The sequence below is a fragment of the Hibiscus syriacus genome, unplaced genomic scaffold (assembly GCF_006381635.1).
Source record: "Hibiscus syriacus cultivar Baekdansim isolate YM2019G1 unplaced genomic scaffold, ASM638163v2 tig00111542_pilon, whole genome shotgun sequence".
NCBI lineage: Eukaryota > Viridiplantae > Streptophyta > Magnoliopsida > Malvales > Malvaceae > Hibiscus > Hibiscus syriacus.
The window spans coordinates 678665-700770 of NW_024063115.1; the positions used below are offsets into that span (position 1 = coordinate 678665).

Below are 22106 nucleotides of genomic sequence, written 5' to 3' on the forward strand. Positions count from 1 at the left end.
AGTCGTTTGAGATTCTATGATTAAATTTTATCATATCTCAGTCAGCCGGTTGACTTCCAATTCATAATGGACGTCAAATTTTTAATAGAAAATGATGAGTTTGGAATATATGAATAGTCAATTGACCATTTTTTAACTTTTAATAGTCGAGGGACTCAAAAAATGAACACTATATAGTTAGAGAATAATTTTGTAATTTTTAATAATTATGGGACTCAATAAAGCATCACCATAAAATCAGGGGATTATCTATGTACTTTACCCCAAAAATTAAATAAGGCTCATTTTATTGACATGTGCTAATTTTTATTAAATGATTAAAAATTAATATAAAATAAATAGATTTTTATGAAAATAAATAAATTATCTCAATTATCTGAAAAATATATAACACTTGATTAAATCAGGTGAGGAAGAGTCATGTGCTGATTAATGAGATTTTATGTTAGAGGTTTATACGATGTGCATATACGTTTGTATACATGTTGTTAGTTGTTAGTCAGCAACGATTAGTGAGTTGTTAGTTGTTAGCTGTTAGCTAGACTGTTAGTGGTTGTTAGTGTGTTTACATTGGCAGAAACTGCTTACCAAGCTGTGTATAAATACCTTTTAAGCATATGGGCTATAGACATAATCTTGATCTCTGGATATTTTTGTATTCCATTTAACTGATGCATCTCATGATGGTATCAATCGCTGGTGGTTCTGGGTGAACTTCTGGAATCTTTTTCCCCTCCGTTGCTCGTGAAATCTTTCTGCATCTTGTTCGTGATATGGATCTTCAGCTTGGTTGTGCGAAGAACTTCTCAAACAAGAAGGTCAACATCGTTCGTGATGAAACCAATTTCTTGCTATGGAAGCAACAGGTTCTCTTGACCATCAGAAGCCATCGCCTGGAACGACTCTTAACTGGAGCATTACTGCCTCCACCAGAAACTGTAGTTGATGAGAATGGTGAGGAACGTGTTAATGACAGCTATGAAGAGTTTGTTGCTCAGGACAGTGTCGTTGCTTCCTGGCTTCTATCGACCATCAGTCCCCAGCTTCTTCCTCAATTCGTAGGAGCAGAAACCGCTATAGTAGTTTGGCAAAAGGTGTTGCAGTTCTTTGCAAACAGGTCCACAACAGCGGTGATGAATCTCCATTACAAACTCCATTCGTTGAAGAAAGGTGGTGACAGCATGCGCACGTACCTCACACGAGTCAAAGAGGTGTGCGATGCCCTTGCTTCTTGTGGGAGTGCTATCTCTCATGTAGAACACATCGTTACGATCTTGAAAGGCTTGCCACACGAATATCAGCCTTTCATGGCCATCATAACAACAATGAAAGAAACGTTGTCTCTTGACAACATCTACACAATGTTAATGGATGCCGAATCTCAATTGACAGGATTTGATGAGCAAGTTGAGTTGCTTCCTGCCAGTGCAAATGTAGCTCAGGGCAGCGTCAATCGTGGACACTTCAGTTCTTATCATCAAGATTCCAGGGCAAATCGATCTGCTAATGGACCTAATGCGAGAAGTCAAGACAGGGGGCGTGGGCGAACCATGTTGCAGTGCCAACTCTGTGGCAAGCTTGGTCATTTAGTCAAAAGAAAAAATTAAATTTTATGATAACAAATTAATTTCAAAATATTTGTATCTTTATTTAGAGATTGATTTGATTACATCAAATTAAAAATTTATAATTATCTGACACCAAATTTAATATTTATATTAAAAGAAATTTAATAGCTTAGCTGGTATCTTTACGTACGTTTTGTTATAATTATTTAACACTAAAATTTAATATTTATATTAAAATAAATTTTATAATGACTCAAAATCGGCATCTATTTATTTTCCATCAAACGAATTAATTTAATAGAAATTTAGAGGTTTTGTTAAAAATTTAAGAACTAAAATATATTTTGAAGTATAAGGGTAAAAAATGCAATTAGGCCATATAAAAAATAAGGGTAAACTATGTATTTAGTCACCAACCTATTTATATAAATCTATTTTAGTCATTCAACTATATATTTTTTAAAATCATATATAATATTACATTTTGATTTCATTTTTGTCATCTGTCGTTAAAAAATTAAAAGTGATATTAAAGTGTCATCGTAAGATGATGTTACGTAATCATTGAAAAAATGAAAAATTATCATATCAAAATGGAATAAAAATATAATATTAGATATGAGTGTTAGAAAAAAACAGTTAAGTGACTAAAACATTCATAGAAATAATTAAGCGATTAAATAAATAACTAACCTAAAAACAAATAGAGTAAACTACGCATTTAGTTAAAATCATGCCTAACATTTAGTTTTTGTTTTATTTTAATACTTCGTCGTTAAAAACTTAACGGGTGATTTGCATTATGCTACTTTTGTATAGGTAAATTACATCATTTATCACTCAACTATCTCCTCTCTCTTATTTTGGTCAATAGAGTTTAAATTTTTGAATTTAATTACTTAACTTTAAAATTACTCTTAATTTAATCACTCTAACTTTCAAAATTTAATTTTTTTATTTTAAATTATATATTAATAAAATAATAAAAAATGTCATGTCACAAAAAATTACTAGTAAAATAAATTAGAGTGATTAAAATAAGAGCAATTTGAAAGTTGAGTAGTTAAATTAAATTTTTTTAAACTTTATTACCAAAACAGGAGTGAGAAGATAATTGAGTGATAAATGATGTAATTTACCCATAAAAATACTAAATGAAACAAAAACCAAAGGTTAGACATGATTTAAAAAAATAAAAATTTAAGTACTAAAATAGATTAAAACTGAAAATTTAGATATTATATGTGTAATTTATCCAAGCATATATGTCGTAAATTACAAAGGCAGGGGCAGATGGTGATTTGTGAGGGTTTTAGATTTGGCTACGTGGACTAACACCCAACATTGGCTAAAAATGATTCCTTTGCTTTGTTGAACGTTAACCACAAGTCACCATGCCTGCACAACAGCACAAGCAACTGCCAACGCCCATCACCTTCTCTCTAGGCAAAACATGTTAATGGCGGCGACCTTCAACTCGCTTAGTTTACCCTCCTCGAAACTAGAATTCCCACTCCCATTTCCTTCATGCACCGCCGTGAGAACCCAAAGCTCCGCCCTTTCGCGCTCCAGGCCGAATGGCTTCCTTGTATGCTCCATTTCAAGGGACCATTCCAGCACTCCCATGGATGGTCAGCTTCACGACAAGACCAACACCACTGTCGACCCCCAGCCTCGACTTCAAACTCGGTACTATTTTTGTATCTTTTGTTATAATTTAAAAGGCCCGTAATTTTTAATTATGTTTCTTTTGGTTTCGTAGTACATGGAGCTGGAGGGGATATTCTATTCGCTATCAATGTGCTGGGAGCTCCGGCCCTGCCTTGGTTTTAGCGCAAACAGGTCTGCATGATTGTAAAATTTCTCCTCATAGGAAACATGTAATTTCTGTGAATATTAATTGCCAAAACTGATCAAAATAGTTGTCCTTCTCTGCATTTTCATACCATGCATGTGGAGGTCTTTTTTCCTTTTGTTCCAAGTCCTGTCCAGGAAAGGATTGCTGTTTCTCTTATTAGGCGATGTTATCGAACTGGAATCTTTCGATCTTAGGGTAGATTGTTGGTATTATTGCTTCGGGTTTCTGTTCAAACGTTTACATGCTTAATCAAGCAATTGGTGTATGAATGTCCAAGTGTGTCCTTTTAGTAACCTGCTTCCTTATTTGCAGACTTAATTCTCAGTTCTTGTGATTTCTTGCTTACTGCAGTGATCATTGGAGGAAAAATATTTCTGTTCTTGCTAAATCACATAGGGTATATGCTATTGATCTTATCGGCTACGGATACTCAGACAAGCCAAGTCCCGGCGAGGTTGGGGGCTCATTGTATACATTTGAGACTTGGGCTTCCCAACTGAATGATTTCTGTAGCAGTGTGGTTAAAGACAGAGCATTCTTTATTTGTAACTCTATTGGAGGTAACGACCCTTGTTAGTGTTTTAATTCATCTAATATTAAACATTTCTGAACGAGCAAAACTTCCATTAAATATAATGGGGGGTCTTCCTGTAGGACTGGTTGGTCTTCAAGCAGCAGTCGCAAATCCGGAGATTTGTAGGGGTTTATTCCTATTAAATATATCGCTGCGCATGCTTCATGTCAAAAAACAGCCATGGTTCGGAAGACCTTTCATAGCATCATTTCAGAGTTTGCTTAGGTAACAATGATATGGAAGCATTTTTAGGTTTTCTTTCCAGCCAAGGTTTAGAGTGTTGCAATAGCCATATTGGTTTTCTAGGCAGAAATGATGTGTTGGCAGGAACACTGCAGTGGGCAAAGCTTTCTTCAGATCAGTCGCCACACAGGAGTCAGTTAGAAGCATTCTTTGCCAGGTAATCTTCTGTGGTGGCTTTTGTAAGAAATGAATTGATCTTTTTATGTGAGCTGGGTAAGTTAGCTTGTCTAGATATTACTCAGGTTCGAGCATCTGACCTTGGCCCTACAACCAAGATTTCAAGTCACAAGTTGGATGTTTCTATGGACATTTTGCGGCATAGCTACTGGTTGATAATTGCTTCTGGTGTTGCATTTCAGTGTTACCATGACACCTCTCAAGTGACAGATGAACTGGTTCAGATTATCTTGCATCCAGGAAACCCGATGCAGTTGATGTTTTTCTTGAGTTCATATGCTACTCGGGTGGCCCTCTTCCCGAGGAATTACTGCCGCAGGTTAAAGTGAGTTTCTTAAACTAATTTCTCATCCACTTTCTTCGTTCCCTTCCACTCCAATGTTATTTTGATAGCTTAGGTTTATGCTTCTTGTTTTGCTCTATCTGCAGTGCCCTGTCTTGATAGCATGGGGTGACAAGGATCCATGGGAAAGCATCGAACTTGGAAGAGCGTACGGGAATTTCGACACTGTAGAAGACTTTGTTGTCCTCCCTAATGTTGGCCACTGCCCTCAGGTCTCTCTCTCTTGAACGCGCACACACGCACATGTGCATGTGGGCAGACAAGCTGATCTGCATGTATGCAACAGTAAATTGACACACTGGAAGAGTGACAATTAGAATTAACCTCTCATAAAATAAATATCAATGTACTCTCGAGTACAATCACTTTCAAGATTTATGGACCTTTCTTTTTTAGTTTTCCTCAATCAATTAGCCTAAAAATAGTTAAAACATGCTGGTTTGTCATTGATTAAAGGCAGTGTCATGAAGGAAGCATGGTTCAACAGGTTTTCCTGTTAATAAATATGATTTTGTTGTGAATGTCTTCTTTCATCTCAGTGTTATGGATGTGCATGCAGGATGAAGCTCCACATCTTGTGAATCCACTTGTAGAGTCATTCGTGGCATGCCATTCTAAATCTCCGGCTAGTGCTTCTGCAACGATTTGAACGGCCGGTGGAGCTTTTGTCGCTACTTCCGCATTCATTATTGACATTCATGATAGTCCTTTGCAAAGGCTACTGTCAATGCCACACTGTACATAATTCATATATAATGTTGGAATTTGGATAAGCAACTCAATGTTCTCTTATACGTACCATTTTGTATTTGAATTCCTGACTTCATCAACTATGTAAGCAAATTTTTACTTGGAATGCAATATCCTCCAAAGTATTTGGATTCTCACCTTAGTGCATAGAAAAACTATAAAATTACAACCAAAATTCCTAGAACTGATATGTCATCTTATGAGACAAGATGAATGAAAAAATGTGTACACAGGTTGTCGTATCGGAAAACCACGATAGAAAAGGCCTATATCATCTTTTCTATTCACACCTAAGAATGAACTAACTAAGAGTGTGCTCTCTGACTGGTATGTTAGCTACAAGTGTTCCTTTTAATATAAGGGATGACTGCACCCTGGAATTGATGCTTCTCTGCTATAATTTTTTCGTCTTGAGACCGTGGATAACCCTGGAATTTGAGTTTCGAGGGGTTGTTCTGAAGCAATGGCTTCCTCCTCATCACATGACCATCCTCCAAAGACTAATCCATTAGATTTTCATTAATGCAACTATGCACAAAAGCTGCATTGACAATCATCACTAATTGACAGCTCTAGGTTAGTCGGATTTCAGCTAAGGCTGCACTAGCTTCGTGTTCCCCGGAATCAACTACCCTATCGATCGAGCCTGTGGCATTGATCTCTTCAACCTCAAAGTTAAAATCCTCTTCAGGTGAGTTGCATCTAAGATGGTTACTGCTTCTCTGTTTGCCAAACAAGCCTCCTTCCTCATTCACTGGAGCCATCTGAATGTAATAACAGAAGCATTGTCAGCATACGCTCGGCATATTCGTTTCATTTGCTAAAAATGATACTCGAAGCATATAAGACTTTCTTTTTTACCCTGACATTATTAAGATCTACATGGTTCTCCCTTAGAAACGAAACAAAGTCGTTAAAATTTTATTCTAAAGGATGATAGTGACCGCTGTGAGGCCAAACTGCCTGTTGAACAAAGTAACAGTAAAAGCCTGAGTATATATTTTAAGCCAGTCAGAAACCAGTAACAACTCAATGATATTATGCATAGCTATACCTTAAGGACGCCATTGTCGACAACTAATCTTCCGGAAGCAATAGTGGCACCTCCGGCTAAGAAGCTAGAATGTTGAAATGTACCTTTCTTCTTCACACCAACATACAAGATCTTTGATGTGCTGAGGACAAAAATCCACTTAGCATCTCCGGTTTCTTCGATCGTATGGAGAAGCTTCCCTGTTTGCTTGTGTACGAACTTCCCGTCAACCAGAGTAACTTCATAGGGCTTCCGTTCTATCTGTGTACATAGCAGATTATTATTTCAGTAAGATTTTGAATACAAATCCATATAAACTAAGGTGGAAAAAAATGAAATAAAGACCCACCGGACCGAGATATTTGATGCATTGCATTTGAAGCTTTGATCTCGGACATTTTTCAATATTTACCTCTCTCCCTTCCCCAATGTCCAGCCTGCATTTTCAAGACAAGTTCATCTATTTTTTATATCGATTTGTTGAACTTCGAATCAAAATCGTGCTACCAATGAACCAAAACAAACAGTTAATGGAACTCACCAGTAAAAAAAGGGTTCTTTACTCTGAGAATGTAGCCATTGATTATAATAAAAGTGTAAATTGTGTCCATACCGGTGTCTCGGATCAATCTGAACAACACATGAAACAGGAATCACTAACAGATAATGAAGAACAATTGCAATCAAACTAAGTGCATTTTTAGTGAAATTCACTCACAGCCTCAAGCCAGTGTTGCAGGGCAAGCTTTTGAGCCTTGCCATTCTTTGATAAACCTTTTCCAACCTTGGCAGCCTTTGTTCTCGCCCTCGACCATCTCGAAATGGCGGTCTCGTATTTACCGATATCGAAAAACGATATAGAGCTCCTCTTAAGTTCTGCAAAATCCAAGAGCCTCCACCTACATTACAACAAATAATTGCATTAGAAAAATAAAAATCTGCATAAAAAAATGTGTATACACACACCATGTCTGTTCCACAAGAACTGCACAATCTGCAAGCTTTCTCCTTGTTCGAAAACCATTGTACACTTTCGGCAATCTTACAGCTGCCTCATCCTGTGGATTTCTGGGATCCAAAACTGGTGCCCCAATGCTCAAATTCTCAGCTTTAAAACCCACAGATTCTTCCAATAACATATTGTTGACGAAAACGGGTAAAGAAAACGAAAGAACACGAGAATTTTACGAGATTCGGCAATGTGCTTACGTCCTCGGTGCCTAGGCGGCGCTAGAAGTTTTATTCAATGATATTTTAGGTCTAGGTTACATCTCTATTTATAATAGAAAACCCTGGTACATAATTACAAAATCAACCCTGTACCGTACCGCGGGGGCTGCGCCCCCACACCCCCAACCCACATAATTCGTAACCCCACAACGAGACTTTTTATGAGCCATACATAACAAATCTCCACCTTGGCGAATATCCTGCCCCTTGGAAACTTCAATGTGGGTTGGGTTACCTTGCTTCTTTAACAACTCGAAACATTCAACAAGTCCAAACAATGCTTGAACTTGTCTATCGTAACTGGCTTGGTGAACATATCAGCGGCATTCTCATCAGTATGTACCTTCTGAAACAAAACCTCTCCAGATGCAACCAACTCTCTGATCTTGTGGAACCTTACATCAATATGTTTAGTTCTAGCACGATACACCTGATTCTTAGCCAAGTGAATAGCACTTTGATTATCACAAAGCAACTGAACTCCACCTTGTTGAACACCCAACTCCTTCACTAAACCAGTAAGCCATAAAGCTTCTTTTGCAGCTTCAGCCGCTGCCATGTATTCAGCTTCAGTTGTAGATAGTGCCACGACAGATTGAACAGTAGACTTCCAGCAAATAGGCCCTCCACCAAGAGTAAACACATACCCTGTCGTAGATCTTCTATTATCCAAGTCACCTGCATAATCTGAATCCACATATCCTACAACCAAAGGATTATCCCGCTGACTCCCAAAAACAATTCCATGTCCCACAGTACCCTTTAAGTACCGAAAGATCCACTTGACTGCATCCCAATGTTGCTTACCAGGTTTAGACATGTACTTACAAACTTGACTAACAGCATGAGCTAAATCAGGACGAGTACATACCATCGCATACATCAAGCAGCCAACAGCATTAGAATACGGAACCTTTGCCATATTTTCAGCTTCCTTATCTGTCTTAGGGCACTGTTCTGATGAGAGCTTAAAGTGATTCGCCAATGGAGTGCTAACTAGTTTCGCGCTGCTCATCGCAAACCTTTCTAGCATTTTCTCAACATAACCCCGTTGAGATAGCCGCAGTTTCCTTGAGTCTCTGTCCCTGCAAATTTCCATTCCAAGAATTTCTTTGCAGCACCTAAATCTTTCATATCAAATTCCTGACTCAATAAAGTTTTCAAACCGATAACATCATCCATGTTCTTCGCAGCAATCAACATATCATCAACATACAGTAATAGAAAAATAAAAGAACCATCATCAAGGCTCTTAACATAGACACAACAATCATACTCACATCGGTTGTAGCCAATCTTGATCATATAGGAGTCAAACCGTTTATACCACTGTCTCGGAGACTGTTTTAACCCGTACAAAGATTTCTTCAATCTGCAAACTAAATGCTCGTTTCCAGGTTGAGTGAAACCTTCAGGTTGCCGCATGTAGATCTGCTCCTCTAAATCACCATGCAAAAAAGCAGTTTTAACATCCATCTGCTCTAAATGCAAATCCCAACTAGCCACCAATGCAAGTACTGCTCGGATTGAAGTGTGCCTGACCACAGGAGAAAAGATTTCATCATAATCAACTCCTTTCTGCTGTGAAAAACCCTTCGCTACCAAACGAGCCTTGAACTTCTCCCCCTCTTTTTCTGTTACTGCTGGTTTCTTCTTATACACCCATTTGCAACCAATCGGCTTCTTACCCTCAGGAAGGGGAACTAACTCCCATGTGCGATTGTGATTCAAAGACTCCATCTCCTCAACCATGGCTGCCATCCACTTGTCGTTTTCCTGACTAGTAACGGCATCATGAAAAGTAACTGGATCATCACTGCTAACAGTAAGTGCAAAAGATACCAAGTCTTCAAAACCCAATCTGTTCGGAGGCTTTATATTCGTCCGTCTCACCCTGTCTCTGGCGAGACTATAATCCTGCAAATCATCCGTAGTGGAACCACCAGAAGTCGGTTGAGAAGTTTCTGGTTTCTCAACTGGAAATTGCTCGAAATCTACCACTGTCGTGTCTTGCTTCTGCTGCAACATAGACTGTTCATCAAAAACGACATCTCTACTAATCACAACTTTCTTCGCAACTGGATCCCAGAACTTGAATCCTTTGACACCTTTCTTGTAACCCAGAAAAATGCACTCCTTCGATTTTGCATCAAGTTTGGATCTCTCATCAGCAGGTACATGCACATAAGCAGGACAACCAAAAATCCGTAAGGTATCAAAACTAACATCATGACCAGTCCATACCTCTTCTGCAACTTTCCCAGCCAGCGATGCCCTTGGCGATCTGTTGATAAGGTAACACGCCATGTTAACAGCCTCAGCCCAGAAGTGTTTGGGAAGCCCCGCATTCAACCGCAAACATCTGGCTCTTTCATTCAACGACCTGTTCATTCGTTCCGCAACACCATTCTGTTGTGGTGTCTTGCGCACTGTAAAATGCCTCTGAATCCCATGCTCCTTACAGAATTGTAGGAACTGTGAATCTGTGTACTCCGTACCATTATCAGACCGCAAACACTTGATTTTTCGTCCTGTTTGGTTTTCTACCTCAGCTTTCCACAGCTTGAACTTCTCAAAAACTTCAGATTTCTGTTTCAAAAAATACACCCAAACTTTCCGTGAAAAATCATCAATAAAAGTAACATAGTACCTAGATCCACCCAAAGACGATGTCGTGGAAGGCCCCCATACATCAGAATGCACATAATCAAGAATCCCTTGAGTTGTGTGCTTCGCAGTCTTGAAACGGACTTTAGTCTGTTTACCAATAACACAATACTTGCAAAAATCGAGCTTACAGCTTTTGACACCATGCAACAAGTTTCTCTTATGTAATTCTGCCATACCACGTTCACTAAGATGAGCAAGGCGCATATGCCACAATTTTGTCGTATCATCACAGGACTCAACAGAGTGAACTCCACCTGCAACGGTACTCCCTAACAATCTGTAGATATTCCCTGCAGTCATCTTGCCTTTCATCACAGTCAATGCTCCTTTAACAATCCGAATGGTTTCCCTATCCTCGTCAGCCTTAGGGATAAAACCATTCTTGTGCAAAGTGCCCAAGGAAATCAAATTCTTCTTCAAGTCTGGGATATGTCGAACACCACTCAACGTCCGAACGGAGCCATCGTGCATCTTAATTCTGACATCACCAATACCAACAATATTGCAACATCGATCATCACCCAAATAAACCGAACCAGAATTAACCGGCCTGTATGTCGAAAACCATTCCCTATTTGGCGTGATGTGATAAGAACATCCAGAATCAAGAATCCAAGCATCCGTCAATTGTGTCGTTGAAATAGAAAGCATATCACCCTCACTGCAATCAGAAGTATCATCCTCGACCACGTTCACAGACTTGGATGAGCCATCACGCTTCTCATCGGTCTGCTTTTTCAACTTCGGACAGTCTCGCTTCATATGTCCCGCCTCCTTGCACTTGTAACAGTGAATCGTCTTCTTATCCCTGGATTTGGATCTGGAATTCCGCTTCCCGGACCCTGCCTTCTCTGGCTTCCGTCCACGATCTCGATTACCCTTGACATATAAGCTATCGGCTTGAGAGCTTTCCCCTGCATTCTGCTTCCGCTGGTTGTGAGCCAACAAGGCTGCAGTAATCTCCTCAACGTTGATAGTCTCTTTCCCATATGTAAGAGTAGTCACCATGTGTTCGTAAGAGGAAGGCAACGAACACAACAAAATCATCGCTCTGTCTTCATCCTCAATTTTCACATCAAGCCGAGCCAGATCAGAAACGATTTGATTGAAGACATTCACGTGTTGCGCCAAATCGTGATCGTCCTGCATCTTCAGCCCATACAGCCGCTGCTTCAGATACAATTTTGTCGTTAAGGATTTGGACATAAACTGACTTTCCAACTTCCTCCAAATTTCGTCTGGAGACGATAGATGCATGACGTGATACATGACCTCGTCCGCCAAGCATAATCGTATGGTTCCTGCCGCTCGCTGCTGCAATTCTTCCCAATCTTCCTCATCCATCGACGCCGGCTTTGTAGGTCGCAAAGCCTTCAAGATCCCTTGCTGCGCCAATAGATCCTTCACCCTCGTTTGCCATAATCCGAAGTTACCCTGACCATCGAATTTCGCGACTTCGAATTTTGCTCCTGACATCTGATACCAATTGTTGACGAAAACGGGTAAAGAAAACGAAAGAACACGAGAATTTTACGAGGTTCGGCAATGTGCTTACGTCCTCGGTGCCTAGGCGACGCTAGAAGTTTTATTCAATGATATTTTAGGTCTAGGTTACATCTCTATTTATAATAGAAAACCCTGGTACATAATTACAAAATCAACCCTGTACCGTACCGCGGGGGCTGCGCCCCCACACCCCCAACCCACATAATTCGTAACCCCACAACGAGACTTTTTATGAGCCATACATAACACATATTCCTAGAACCAGCTGATAAAAACATCACTGGCTCAGAATCTAAACTTTGGCAACTTATAGATCCACCAAGTGTTTTAGTACCATCATCTCCAAAACTAATGGAGCTCACAGCTATGGATTCTAAGCCATCTTCCATATGACTGCATTTAGCAAAAAGGGAAGGCAAAACAACACCCATCTCTCTGAAACAAACAAAAAAAAGGGTACGTGAGATTCCTCTGTATTATTTCAGTTTTTTTTTCTATCTATTGACCATAGAAGGCAGTGCTTGAATCCTGGGTGCAAAAACTGAAGCTACAGAGATGATGATGGCTTTTATGTTTTGAATACGTTGAGACAGGCAGACAGCTACTCACAAAGTTTAGTGACCTAAACACGGCTTTGTCCTTGGCTTCTTTTCGGACACGTGAACTAGTTATTAGGAATATTTGTACATAATTGAGTTCTTAAAGTTTAAAATGTGGGAAAGCAATAGTGAGAGAAAGAGAGAGAGGCTGCTCATCGGATTTTACTTTTGCACTTTAAACCATGCTGGAAAAGAAAACAAACGCAGACACCATTATTTGAAAAATTATATATATGATTGTAGTTCAATCTTTTGCATGCAGGCAGCATGCATCCGGTGGAAGCTTTCTTACATATCATAAATCTATTGTCAGTTACAGGAGGATTTTGTTCGGGTCAGATCAAATTTAAAAATTTATTTGAAAGTTATAATTTAAAAAAATTGTTCTGAGATTATTAACTTCTCCTCAAGATATAAACAGGATATACAATACATCATATATATATTTTTTATGTGAGGTTTTATGTATTTGATGTAAGATTAATGCTATCTCACTCTCGTAGTCAACTTGTCCCCTCTTTCAAACGAGAGAGTGGCATTCTTCACCATCTAATCTCGGGACGTCATTGTTATGAGCTCGTATTTGCTATTAGTTCGCTCTAATTACTTCACTTGTCGAAGTGTTCGACATGAAATCATATAGTCAAAGTATTATCTCAATATCACTTGTCACAAATTCATTATCATCTAATTAAATGATATATTTTATCTGTCTTATTAAATTCGTTTCTTTTATATTTTAAAATTGTCATTTTGAAAAAAAACAAAAATAAAAATTTACTAAACATATTTCCGTTTCTAATTTTGTTTTAGTTTTCTAAGAAAGTAAAATTTAACTTTTTCCAGATGGAATTATCATTTTACTTTTTTACAACACTTCTTTAGTACAAACGTTTTATTTCTAAAATAACGTGAAAAGTCAACAATAGACGATATAGATAAGGCGGAGAGATTACATAATATCACTCTTTTTAAAGCTTTATTTCTATTATTTTTTATGTGAGATTTAATATGATAAATTAGATTTTTAAACCGATAAAGGGTTTAATTTTGTTATTAAAAACTATAAAAAATGATTTCCCCCTCAAATCTATCATCCCATTTTACAATTAATTATTTTTTATAGAAAGCCGTTACTTTTATTAAAAATAAAAAATATCCAGAATTGTAATGATACGAAATAAACGAAAAAATACACAAAATAAAGATATGAACAAATCTGACTGCATCAAAAAACGAACCACAAAATGGGACTAACCTACTGAAAGACCATCGACAAATCAATCCGAGGGTCCAAAACAGGGAATATCAGATGATAACAAATAAACGTCATCTTGATTAGTTGTGGCGATGTCAAATCCAAACCTGAGAAAAAAGATAAACAAACAATGGCTAAACGACTGAAACTATCAAAAGATGTATAAAAAAACGTGTTACAAAGACAGAGATAAACGTGTCACAAAAACATAATTATTCTTATTAAAAAATTAAAAAATAAATAAACAATCGATGATCAACAACTAGTATCAAAACGGGTGTCGTCGCCAGTTAAAGAAAATAAAAAAGAAATTAATTTAATCTATAAAAAATGTCACGAACTGTAAAAAAATGGCTATCTGTTGAACTTTCTGTTATAATTAATTTTAAAATTTTAAAATTTAAAGTAACCCACCGAAATCAGCAACCAAGGTATGTAATGTCTGCAATTGCAGCTAATTGAGTGCAGTTTAATCTGTTTGTATTTTAACTAATCAGTCCTTTACCGTTATCGTCGCTTAGAATGAAAATATCATGTTCTCTGGAGTTAGTATACTTGTACATAACTGCATAATGTTGCTATGTTAGTATTTAATTACATCATTATGTCTGTTGTAGATCAAACCATTTCACTCCAGCTTATCTACCAATAGATTCTGCAACTAACATACTATTATCTTCTACTGGTTTGGAGATTTTCAAGTATATTTATCGAACTTGAGCAGGAGAACCGAAAGCTATTCCATGGAAGCAACGTTCGCCTATTCACTGTTCTTCTGAAGCAATACCTCACATTAATGTTGGAGTTGGAGATGTTTACTGCTGGCCAATGAATCTCGGATGGGTGATGGGACCGATTTTACTCTTCTCGTGCTTTCTAACTGGTGCAACCCTTACTCTCTATCATTGATCGCCTTTGGGCCGCTGTTTCGGAAAATTTGTTCAGGATGCAGGAGTAATTTTTTGGGCACGGTTCCAAGTTTAGTGAAAACTGGGAAAAATACAAACTGCATGGAGGGCTTAGACTGGACAAAGATAAAGTAAACTTTCTTTCCCTTATCCAAAATCTTAACTTTTGCATCAGTTATAATTCTCGTAAATGAGACTCGACCGTTTTCCAATGCAGATCTTTTCCACTGGAGAAGCCTCTAAAGTCGATGATGACCTTTGGCTATCCTCGAAATATTACTGCAAGCCGATTCTTGAATGTTGCGGAGGCACAAAGCTAGCATCAAGTTACATCATAGCAAGTATGCTGCTGCCACAAGCTTTCGGAGCATTTAACACTGCATCGATGGCAACTAGTTTTGTTATCTTGGACGAACACGGAGTTCCTTACGTAAGAACGTAATCCGGAAGTTATGAAATGGTTATAATACTAAAGGAGTATATATACATTACATATATATGTCTGACCTGTTCGACCTTTGTGACAGCCGGATGATAAAGCCTGTGTTGGTGAAGTTGGTTTATTCCCTCTCTTCTTTGGAGCAACTGATAGATTGCTTAACGCTGATCATGACAAAGTTTACTTCAAGGGAATGCCTACATTTAAGGGAATGGTATGGTCAAATTCTGTCCCCCTTACTAAATTTTTTGGATTCCGTGGTAAATATTTCTGTCGATTACACGATGAGTTTGATTCCCGATCCTTAGAACAATATTCGAGCAACGATTGCTTTGTAATTACCCCTTGAAAAATGCTTGGAACGAGTTATCTCGTTGTTTGATGCTTGCTTTGACAGCGCCTTAGGAGACATGGGGATATCCTCAAGAGAATGGTCGGAGGGTACCTTGTTGTTCAAGGAAGGGCTGACGACACGATGAATCTCGGTGGCATTAAGGTATTCCATCCTCGAGAGAACGTTTGATTGAACTCGAGATAATCGGTCTCCTCCCGAAATCATAAACTTCCCTTCTTTTGCAGACGAGCTCCGTTGAAATCGAACGCGTTTGTGACCGAGCCGATGAAAGCATTCTGGAGACTGCTGCAGTCAGCGTGGTACCACCCGATGGTGGTCCAGAACTGTTGGTGATTTCGTGGTTCTCAAGAAAGGTTTCGATCAGCAGCCAGGGAAGCTGAAGGCGGTCCTCTCGAAAGCCATTCAAGCCAACCTCAACCCCTTGTTCAAGGTTCGGATTCCTAGCTAAGCATAACCGTTTAACTCGATCCGAACGCTTGGATTCGGAAGTTGAAATCAAATCCATTTTCATCTGCATTAAGAGAGGAATATTGGCTGTTGATTGATCAGAGGTGAACGGTGTGAAGATCATCCCAGAACTGCATCTAACAAATTGCTTAGGAGGGTCTTGAGAGACCAAAAAAGCAGGATGTGAAGGCCTGCAAACTTCAGCAATGCTTCAAGAATCATATATTTTAACTCTAAACAACAAACTCGTAGTTAGACTACTTTAGATTCAAGTTTTTTTCTTTCTTAAACTTTTGTTATTTTAATCGATTACATTATAATCGAACATAAATTTTGAGTTTTTGAAATTTATCTCCTTGTTTAAGGAAGTATATATATATATATATATATATATATATATAATTAATTCAAGTTTGAATAATTATATTTATACGAGTGTGAATTAATTCAAATATAAAATCGAACATAAACATTAACTCATAATCTTATTAAAATGATAAAAAAAAAACAACGGGGACTGATGGTTTACCCTACATTTTACTTGCTTTCGGCTTTTTGAATATAATCAATTAGGTCAAGAGAATGATTGTATACTCGAAACAACATGTACATTAAGGATTTCTCTCTCTCTTTCTCTCTCTTTTTTTTTTAATTTTACATTGAAATTTAAATTTTATTTATTAATTGGGTAAGTTGCCCGTTTAATATTTAAATTATCAGTTCTGGTTCTTCTTAGTATATAAAGTCTCATTTTTTTTTAAAATCACACATAACATTTAGTTTTTATTTTATTTTAGTATCCCATTAAAAACTTAATGTTAAATTTTTTAAAAAATTTGAAAGTTTAGACACTAAAATGGATCAAAATTGATAGTTTAGGTTCTAAATGTGTTAAGTTTTTACAACAGGGTACTGATGTAAATAAAAATTAAATGTTATGTATGGTTTTGAATTTTTTTAAAAGTTTATGTATTAAAATGGATTAAAACTGATAGTTTATGTACTAAATAAATAATTTACTCTTATTAATTTAACAAAACAAAATAGGGTAAGTTACACATTTAGTACCTAAACTATCAATTTCGGTCTATTTTAATACTTAAACTTTCAATTTTTTCAAAGTCATACCTAAAGTTTGATTTTTATTTCATTTAAATACCTTCATTCAAAATTTAACGTTAAATTTTAAAAAAAATTAAAATTTTAAATACTAAAAAATAAAAGTTTAAGTACTAAAATTAATTTGTAGTTTTATGGAATTAAAATATCTTGAATTCGTAATTTAAGGAGTAATCGGGGGGTTAAATGTAATTTCCATAACTCCAAATATTTATTACTGCACAGTAAATACAGTGGCGTAACTTGGGTGCGTTTTGAGACCGTTCATTTCCTCTTACCCGCAAATCTTGCATGGACATATATAATTTGTTTATTTTTTTTATAAATTTATTTAAGTTTTTGAATTGAATGTAGTTTAAAATAAAATCGAAAATTCGGCTATCGCAGAGACAAAGCGAGAAGAAACTTTTCTAATAAGTAAAGGAAAAAGAATAAAATATACAGAAATCGGAGAGAATAAAAGGAAGCTTTTGAAAAAAAGTGAAAATAATTTCATCTTATATTTCTTCTTCTCCGCTTGTGTCTGCGTAACTATTAGGGTTCTTTTTTCCTTTTTTTAGTCTGCTCGGATCTTGATTATTCTCAACGACGGATTTCGAGGTTTGCCCTCTCTGGGTATGTAATGATTAGTTGAATTTATCTGTGCATTTGAATCGTTTATGAGGTGTTTGTATTTTCTTTTTGTATCCTTTTGTAAGGTATTAGCAGATCGATTTTTTTTCTTTTTTTATTTTAAAAGATTTTTTTTAACATATTTCATGATAAAGTTGCACTGGGGGGGGGTTTGTTTGTTGATTATGTGGCGTAGGCAGCTTCCCCCCCCCCCCCCAAAAAAAATTCAATCGAATAAATCGTTGTTTCTGTTTTTTATATTAAGTTTCGGGGTTTATTCCCTATTTCTTCGAGTTGATGGTTTACATTAGCATGCTGCATTTGTGTGATTAATGAAGTAAGATATGATTGCATCATTTGTTTTGATGGGTTTATGATTTTTTTTAATGATTTGTCCAGGTTCAATAAATTTCATATTGGGGAAAATTAACTTGGTGGATTTTGACTAGAAAGGGTTTTCTTGAAAAAATCGGAATCTTGGGTGTTTGTGAATTGTAATGACTACACGAACATCATGGGCAGATTTGGCTGCAAATTCTGCAGCTGAGAATGTAGGTGTTGGCTCTTCTTCTGATAGCATCAAAGTTGCTGGTTCCACTTCAGGTGGTGGGCGACCTGCTTATGTTCCTCCACATCTCCGTAACCGTCCGCTGTCAGTAGACCCACCTGCTCCTACTTCCAGTGGCCCTGCTTCAAGTAATGATCGACCTGGACAAGGGGGATCGAGTTGGGCTGCTGCTAGGAATGGTTATAACAACCGATCTGGGTACGGTGGTAGTGGTGTTCGAGGATGGGGTGGCAGAAGTGGTGGTTGGGATCGTGGGAGAGATAGGGAAGTTAATCCGTTTGGAAATGATGATGATACAGAGCAGGCATTTAGTGAGCAAGAGAATATTGGAATCAACTTTGATGCCTATGAAGACATACCCGTGGAGACAAGTGGTGACAATGTGCCACCACCTGTTAATACTTTTGCTGAGATTGACTTAGGTGAAGCTCTCAATCTTAACATCCGGAGGTGCAAGTATGTGAAGCCAACACCTGTTCAGCGGTATGCCATCCCGATTTCACTTGCCGGAAGGGATTTGATGGCATGTGCTCAGACTGGCTCAGGAAAGACAGCTGCCTTTTGTTTTCCAATTATCAGTGGAATTATGAGAGGTCCTGTTCCACAAAAACCATTACGAGCACGCACAGTATTCCCATTAGCTCTTATGCTCTCACCTACCAGGGAGCTGTCGATGCAAGTGAGTGTCATATCTTGACAATTCAAGTGATGTGCTCGTATTAATAACTTGAAATTTATATTCAGTGACAATTATTGCAGATACATGAGGAAGCCAGGAAGTTCTCTTATCAAACAGGTGTTAAGGTGGTTGTTGCTTATGGAGGTGCTCCTATTAACCAGCAGGTAAATTTTCTCTCTATTTCTCTTTATTTTCGATTACCTTTAATTTATATTAATCAGAATTTCCTAATATAGTAGTGCTATGGTTTTGATGACTAATCCCTTTTATTGAAAAAGAGTTTCACTCTTAATTTTGCTGGTCAAAGTGAAACCTCTGCTCTTGAAACAAATAGTATCCTTCTTTACCATATTTTAAGTTTATATGTTCATCCCAGTGCTGTCAAGAGTGCAATGTGCTCTCCAATTGCCAGAATCCATATACTTCCTAGTGCAAAAGGGACAAAAAAGTGTTTTTGTATGTGTGTGTATGATAAGATTAAGATATATAATCATGATAACAAAATATATAGAGTAGCGTGGTTTATCTAAAAAACACACAATTTTTTTATCGATCAATATGTATAACATTCTCTGTTTGATAGTATCCCCTCTTTACTAGTAAAGTTAGGTATAATGAAAAAAATTAAAAGAAAAAGAAAACTTCAAATAGGCACAGATATTTTATGCCTACCTCCTTTGAAGAAAAGCACACGACCTAAGCACTTATCAGATGCCCATTGCCTGAAAGAGTACGAGTCGCTTTCTTCTTCAAATATTTGGCATTCTGTTATCATTTAATCTCTAATTCTAGGTCATCATTTTTTCTTAAACTGTATGTTTGAAATTTATTTCTGTTTGTTGAAGTTGATGTTATTTGATTTGAACAGCTGAGGGAGCTAGAGAGAGGTGTTGATATTCTTGTAGCAACGCCTGGAAGATTGGTAGATTTGCTAGAGAGGGCTAGAGTTTCTCTGCATATGATCAGGTACTTGGCTCTTGATGAGGCAGACAGAATGCTGGATATGGGTTTTGAGCCTCAAATAAGAAAGATTGTGGAGCAAATGGACATGCCTCCACCTAGTGTTAGACAAACAATGCTATTCAGTGCCACCTTCCCAAGAGAGATACAGGTTGATCATATCTTTGCAAAGAACCCTGCTAGGATCTAAACAATTGATCATTTTCTTATCAGTTTTCAATGCTTTGCTCATGCACTAACTCTCTATACTAAGTAGTTCTTTATTAGATGCATACATGGCATACATGTTACTGTGATGCTGATTATATAAGGTTATTCTTAGTTACATTTGCATTATTTGTGTTGGAATTTTAGATTTTTATTGGTAAAAGGGAGAGCACTACAGCTAAGAAAAGTTCTTTAGCGAAACTCTATTCTATTCTTGCCACTTAAATTGCAACCAAAATTGCCCCCCTCCCCCCAAAACAAAAATAAAATAAAATAAAAACTGCAACCAAACTGGTACTTACCGCTGAGTGCTATTTGGAGTCTGTGTACCTAGCTTTTAGGTAACTATTTACCCTTTCGTTATTGTTTCATGCAGAGACTGGCCTCTGATTTTCTAGCAAATTATATTTTCTTGGCTGTGGGGCGAGTTGGATCAAGTACCGATTTGATTGTCCAAAGAGTTGAATTTGTTCAGGAGTCAGACAAAAGAAGTCACCTTATGGACCTTCTTCATGCTCAGAGAGCAAATGCTTCCCAGGGCAAGGTACTAATGTTTTCGACTTGTAATACTTTATCCTAATGATGTTAATTGAAAATCCTGTATGACTCAGATTAGCTCTATTGCAAATCGTCTATTTTTGGTTTTGGGAAATTGACAAGCTTCTTATTAGATAATCTTTTATTCTAATCGTGCAGCAAGCTCTTACATTAGTTTTTGTTGAGACAAAAAAGGGAGCTGATTCGTTGGAATATTGGCTCTGCATGAATGGTTTTCCTGCAACTACTATTCATGGTGATAGAAGCCAGCAGGTAAGTACGCATGTTTTTGTTTTGAAATAATCTTCGGCTTGCATCAATCATACTCTGTACTTACTTTTTATTTGACATAAATCATATTCTCTGCCTCCCGTATATTTTTGCAATTCTTCATATAGGTGTGTATCACTGTTGTTTCTACTCTTGTAAGGTATTGTTTTGACCGTGGCTCACAATTCTTTTACCTCTTGTTAAAATGCCAATTTATTGTGTATGTTGCAGGAAAGAGAACAAGCATTACGGTCATTTAAGAGTGGTGCTACCCCAATCCTAGTAGCTACTGATGTGGCAGCGCGTGGTCTTGATATTCCTCATGTTGCGCACGTGGTGAACTTTGACCTTCCCAATGATATTGATGACTATGTTCATCGAATTGGACGAACAGGGCGTGCAGGCAAAACTGGTTTAGCCACAGCCTTCTTTAATGATAACAATTCATCCTTGGCAAAGTCATTAGCTGATCTAATGCAGGAAGCAAACCAAGAGGTGCCTGCTTGGCTCACTCGATATGCAGCTCGTTCATTTGGAGGGAGGAATCGTCGCCCTGGAGGAGGCCGATTTGGTAGCCGTGACTTTCGGAGGGATTCATCTTTCAATAGGGGCGGATCAGATTACTATGGTGGAGGCAACAATGCAGGCGGGTATGGTGGAGGCTATGGTGCTAATGTTGCCAGTTCATGGGATTGACAAATTTGCATTTCTTATTAGTTGTTAGCAGAGCTTACCTTTCAATCATAGGGACTATTTTATTTCTTTGGTTTACTTTTACTTATATTTTTCTGGTAAATCTTAGCAAGTGTCGAAAGAGTCAAAGGAAATTGTGTGCATTGTGTTAGTAGGCATTGGTGAAGAAATTCTAACCAAAAATAGGCATCACCGCTTCCTCCCTGTTGCTGTCATATACTGGTCATTTTACTGGTAATTTTGTTAGGTAATATCACATCTTGCAGAATATGTTGTGGGAGAGAGGAACAACACATCTTGTCTGCCATCTCGCTGCCGCAGGCGGTGGTAGTTCGGGTCTTATTTTAGCATCAGATGTACCGTGCTGTACTCTACTGTAATGATATCATTGTGAAAAACGAATTCTGGGAGCTCTTTAAGGTTATAAGAATCCATGTATTTTTTTTTATAAGATTTATTTCCCCTTTTTGAATCAGATTCGTATTGTCCTTTATAATAGTTAA

At 37.5% G+C, this 22106-nt stretch overlaps 1 protein-coding gene and 3 pseudogenes across 1 annotated transcript; 3 read left to right on the forward strand and 1 right to left on the reverse strand.

The window, feature by feature from the left end:
- The first annotated feature begins 2992 nt into the window (after window positions 1–2992).
- LOC120164716 lies at window positions 2993–5636 on the forward strand (annotated as a pseudogene).
- A 117-nt stretch (window positions 5637–5753) lies between these two features.
- Window positions 5754–7685, reverse strand: LOC120164785 (annotated as a pseudogene).
- Window positions 7686–14331: 6646 nt separating this feature from the next.
- Window positions 14332–16145, forward strand: LOC120164786 (annotated as a pseudogene).
- Window positions 16146–17471: 1326 nt separating this feature from the next.
- Window positions 17472–22023, forward strand: LOC120164806 (DEAD-box ATP-dependent RNA helicase 37-like). The gene is made up of 7 exons (XM_039174456.1): window positions 17472–17692; window positions 18089–18936; window positions 19017–19100; window positions 19805–20047; window positions 20480–20647; window positions 20800–20913; window positions 21142–22023. Exons 2-7 carry the CDS (start codon window positions 18187–18189, stop codon window positions 21604–21606), a joined length of 1824 nt encoding a protein of 607 aa, XP_039030387.1. The 5' UTR covers window positions 17472–17692; window positions 18089–18186; the 3' UTR covers window positions 21607–22023.
- Window positions 22024–22106: the final 83 nt, after the last annotated feature.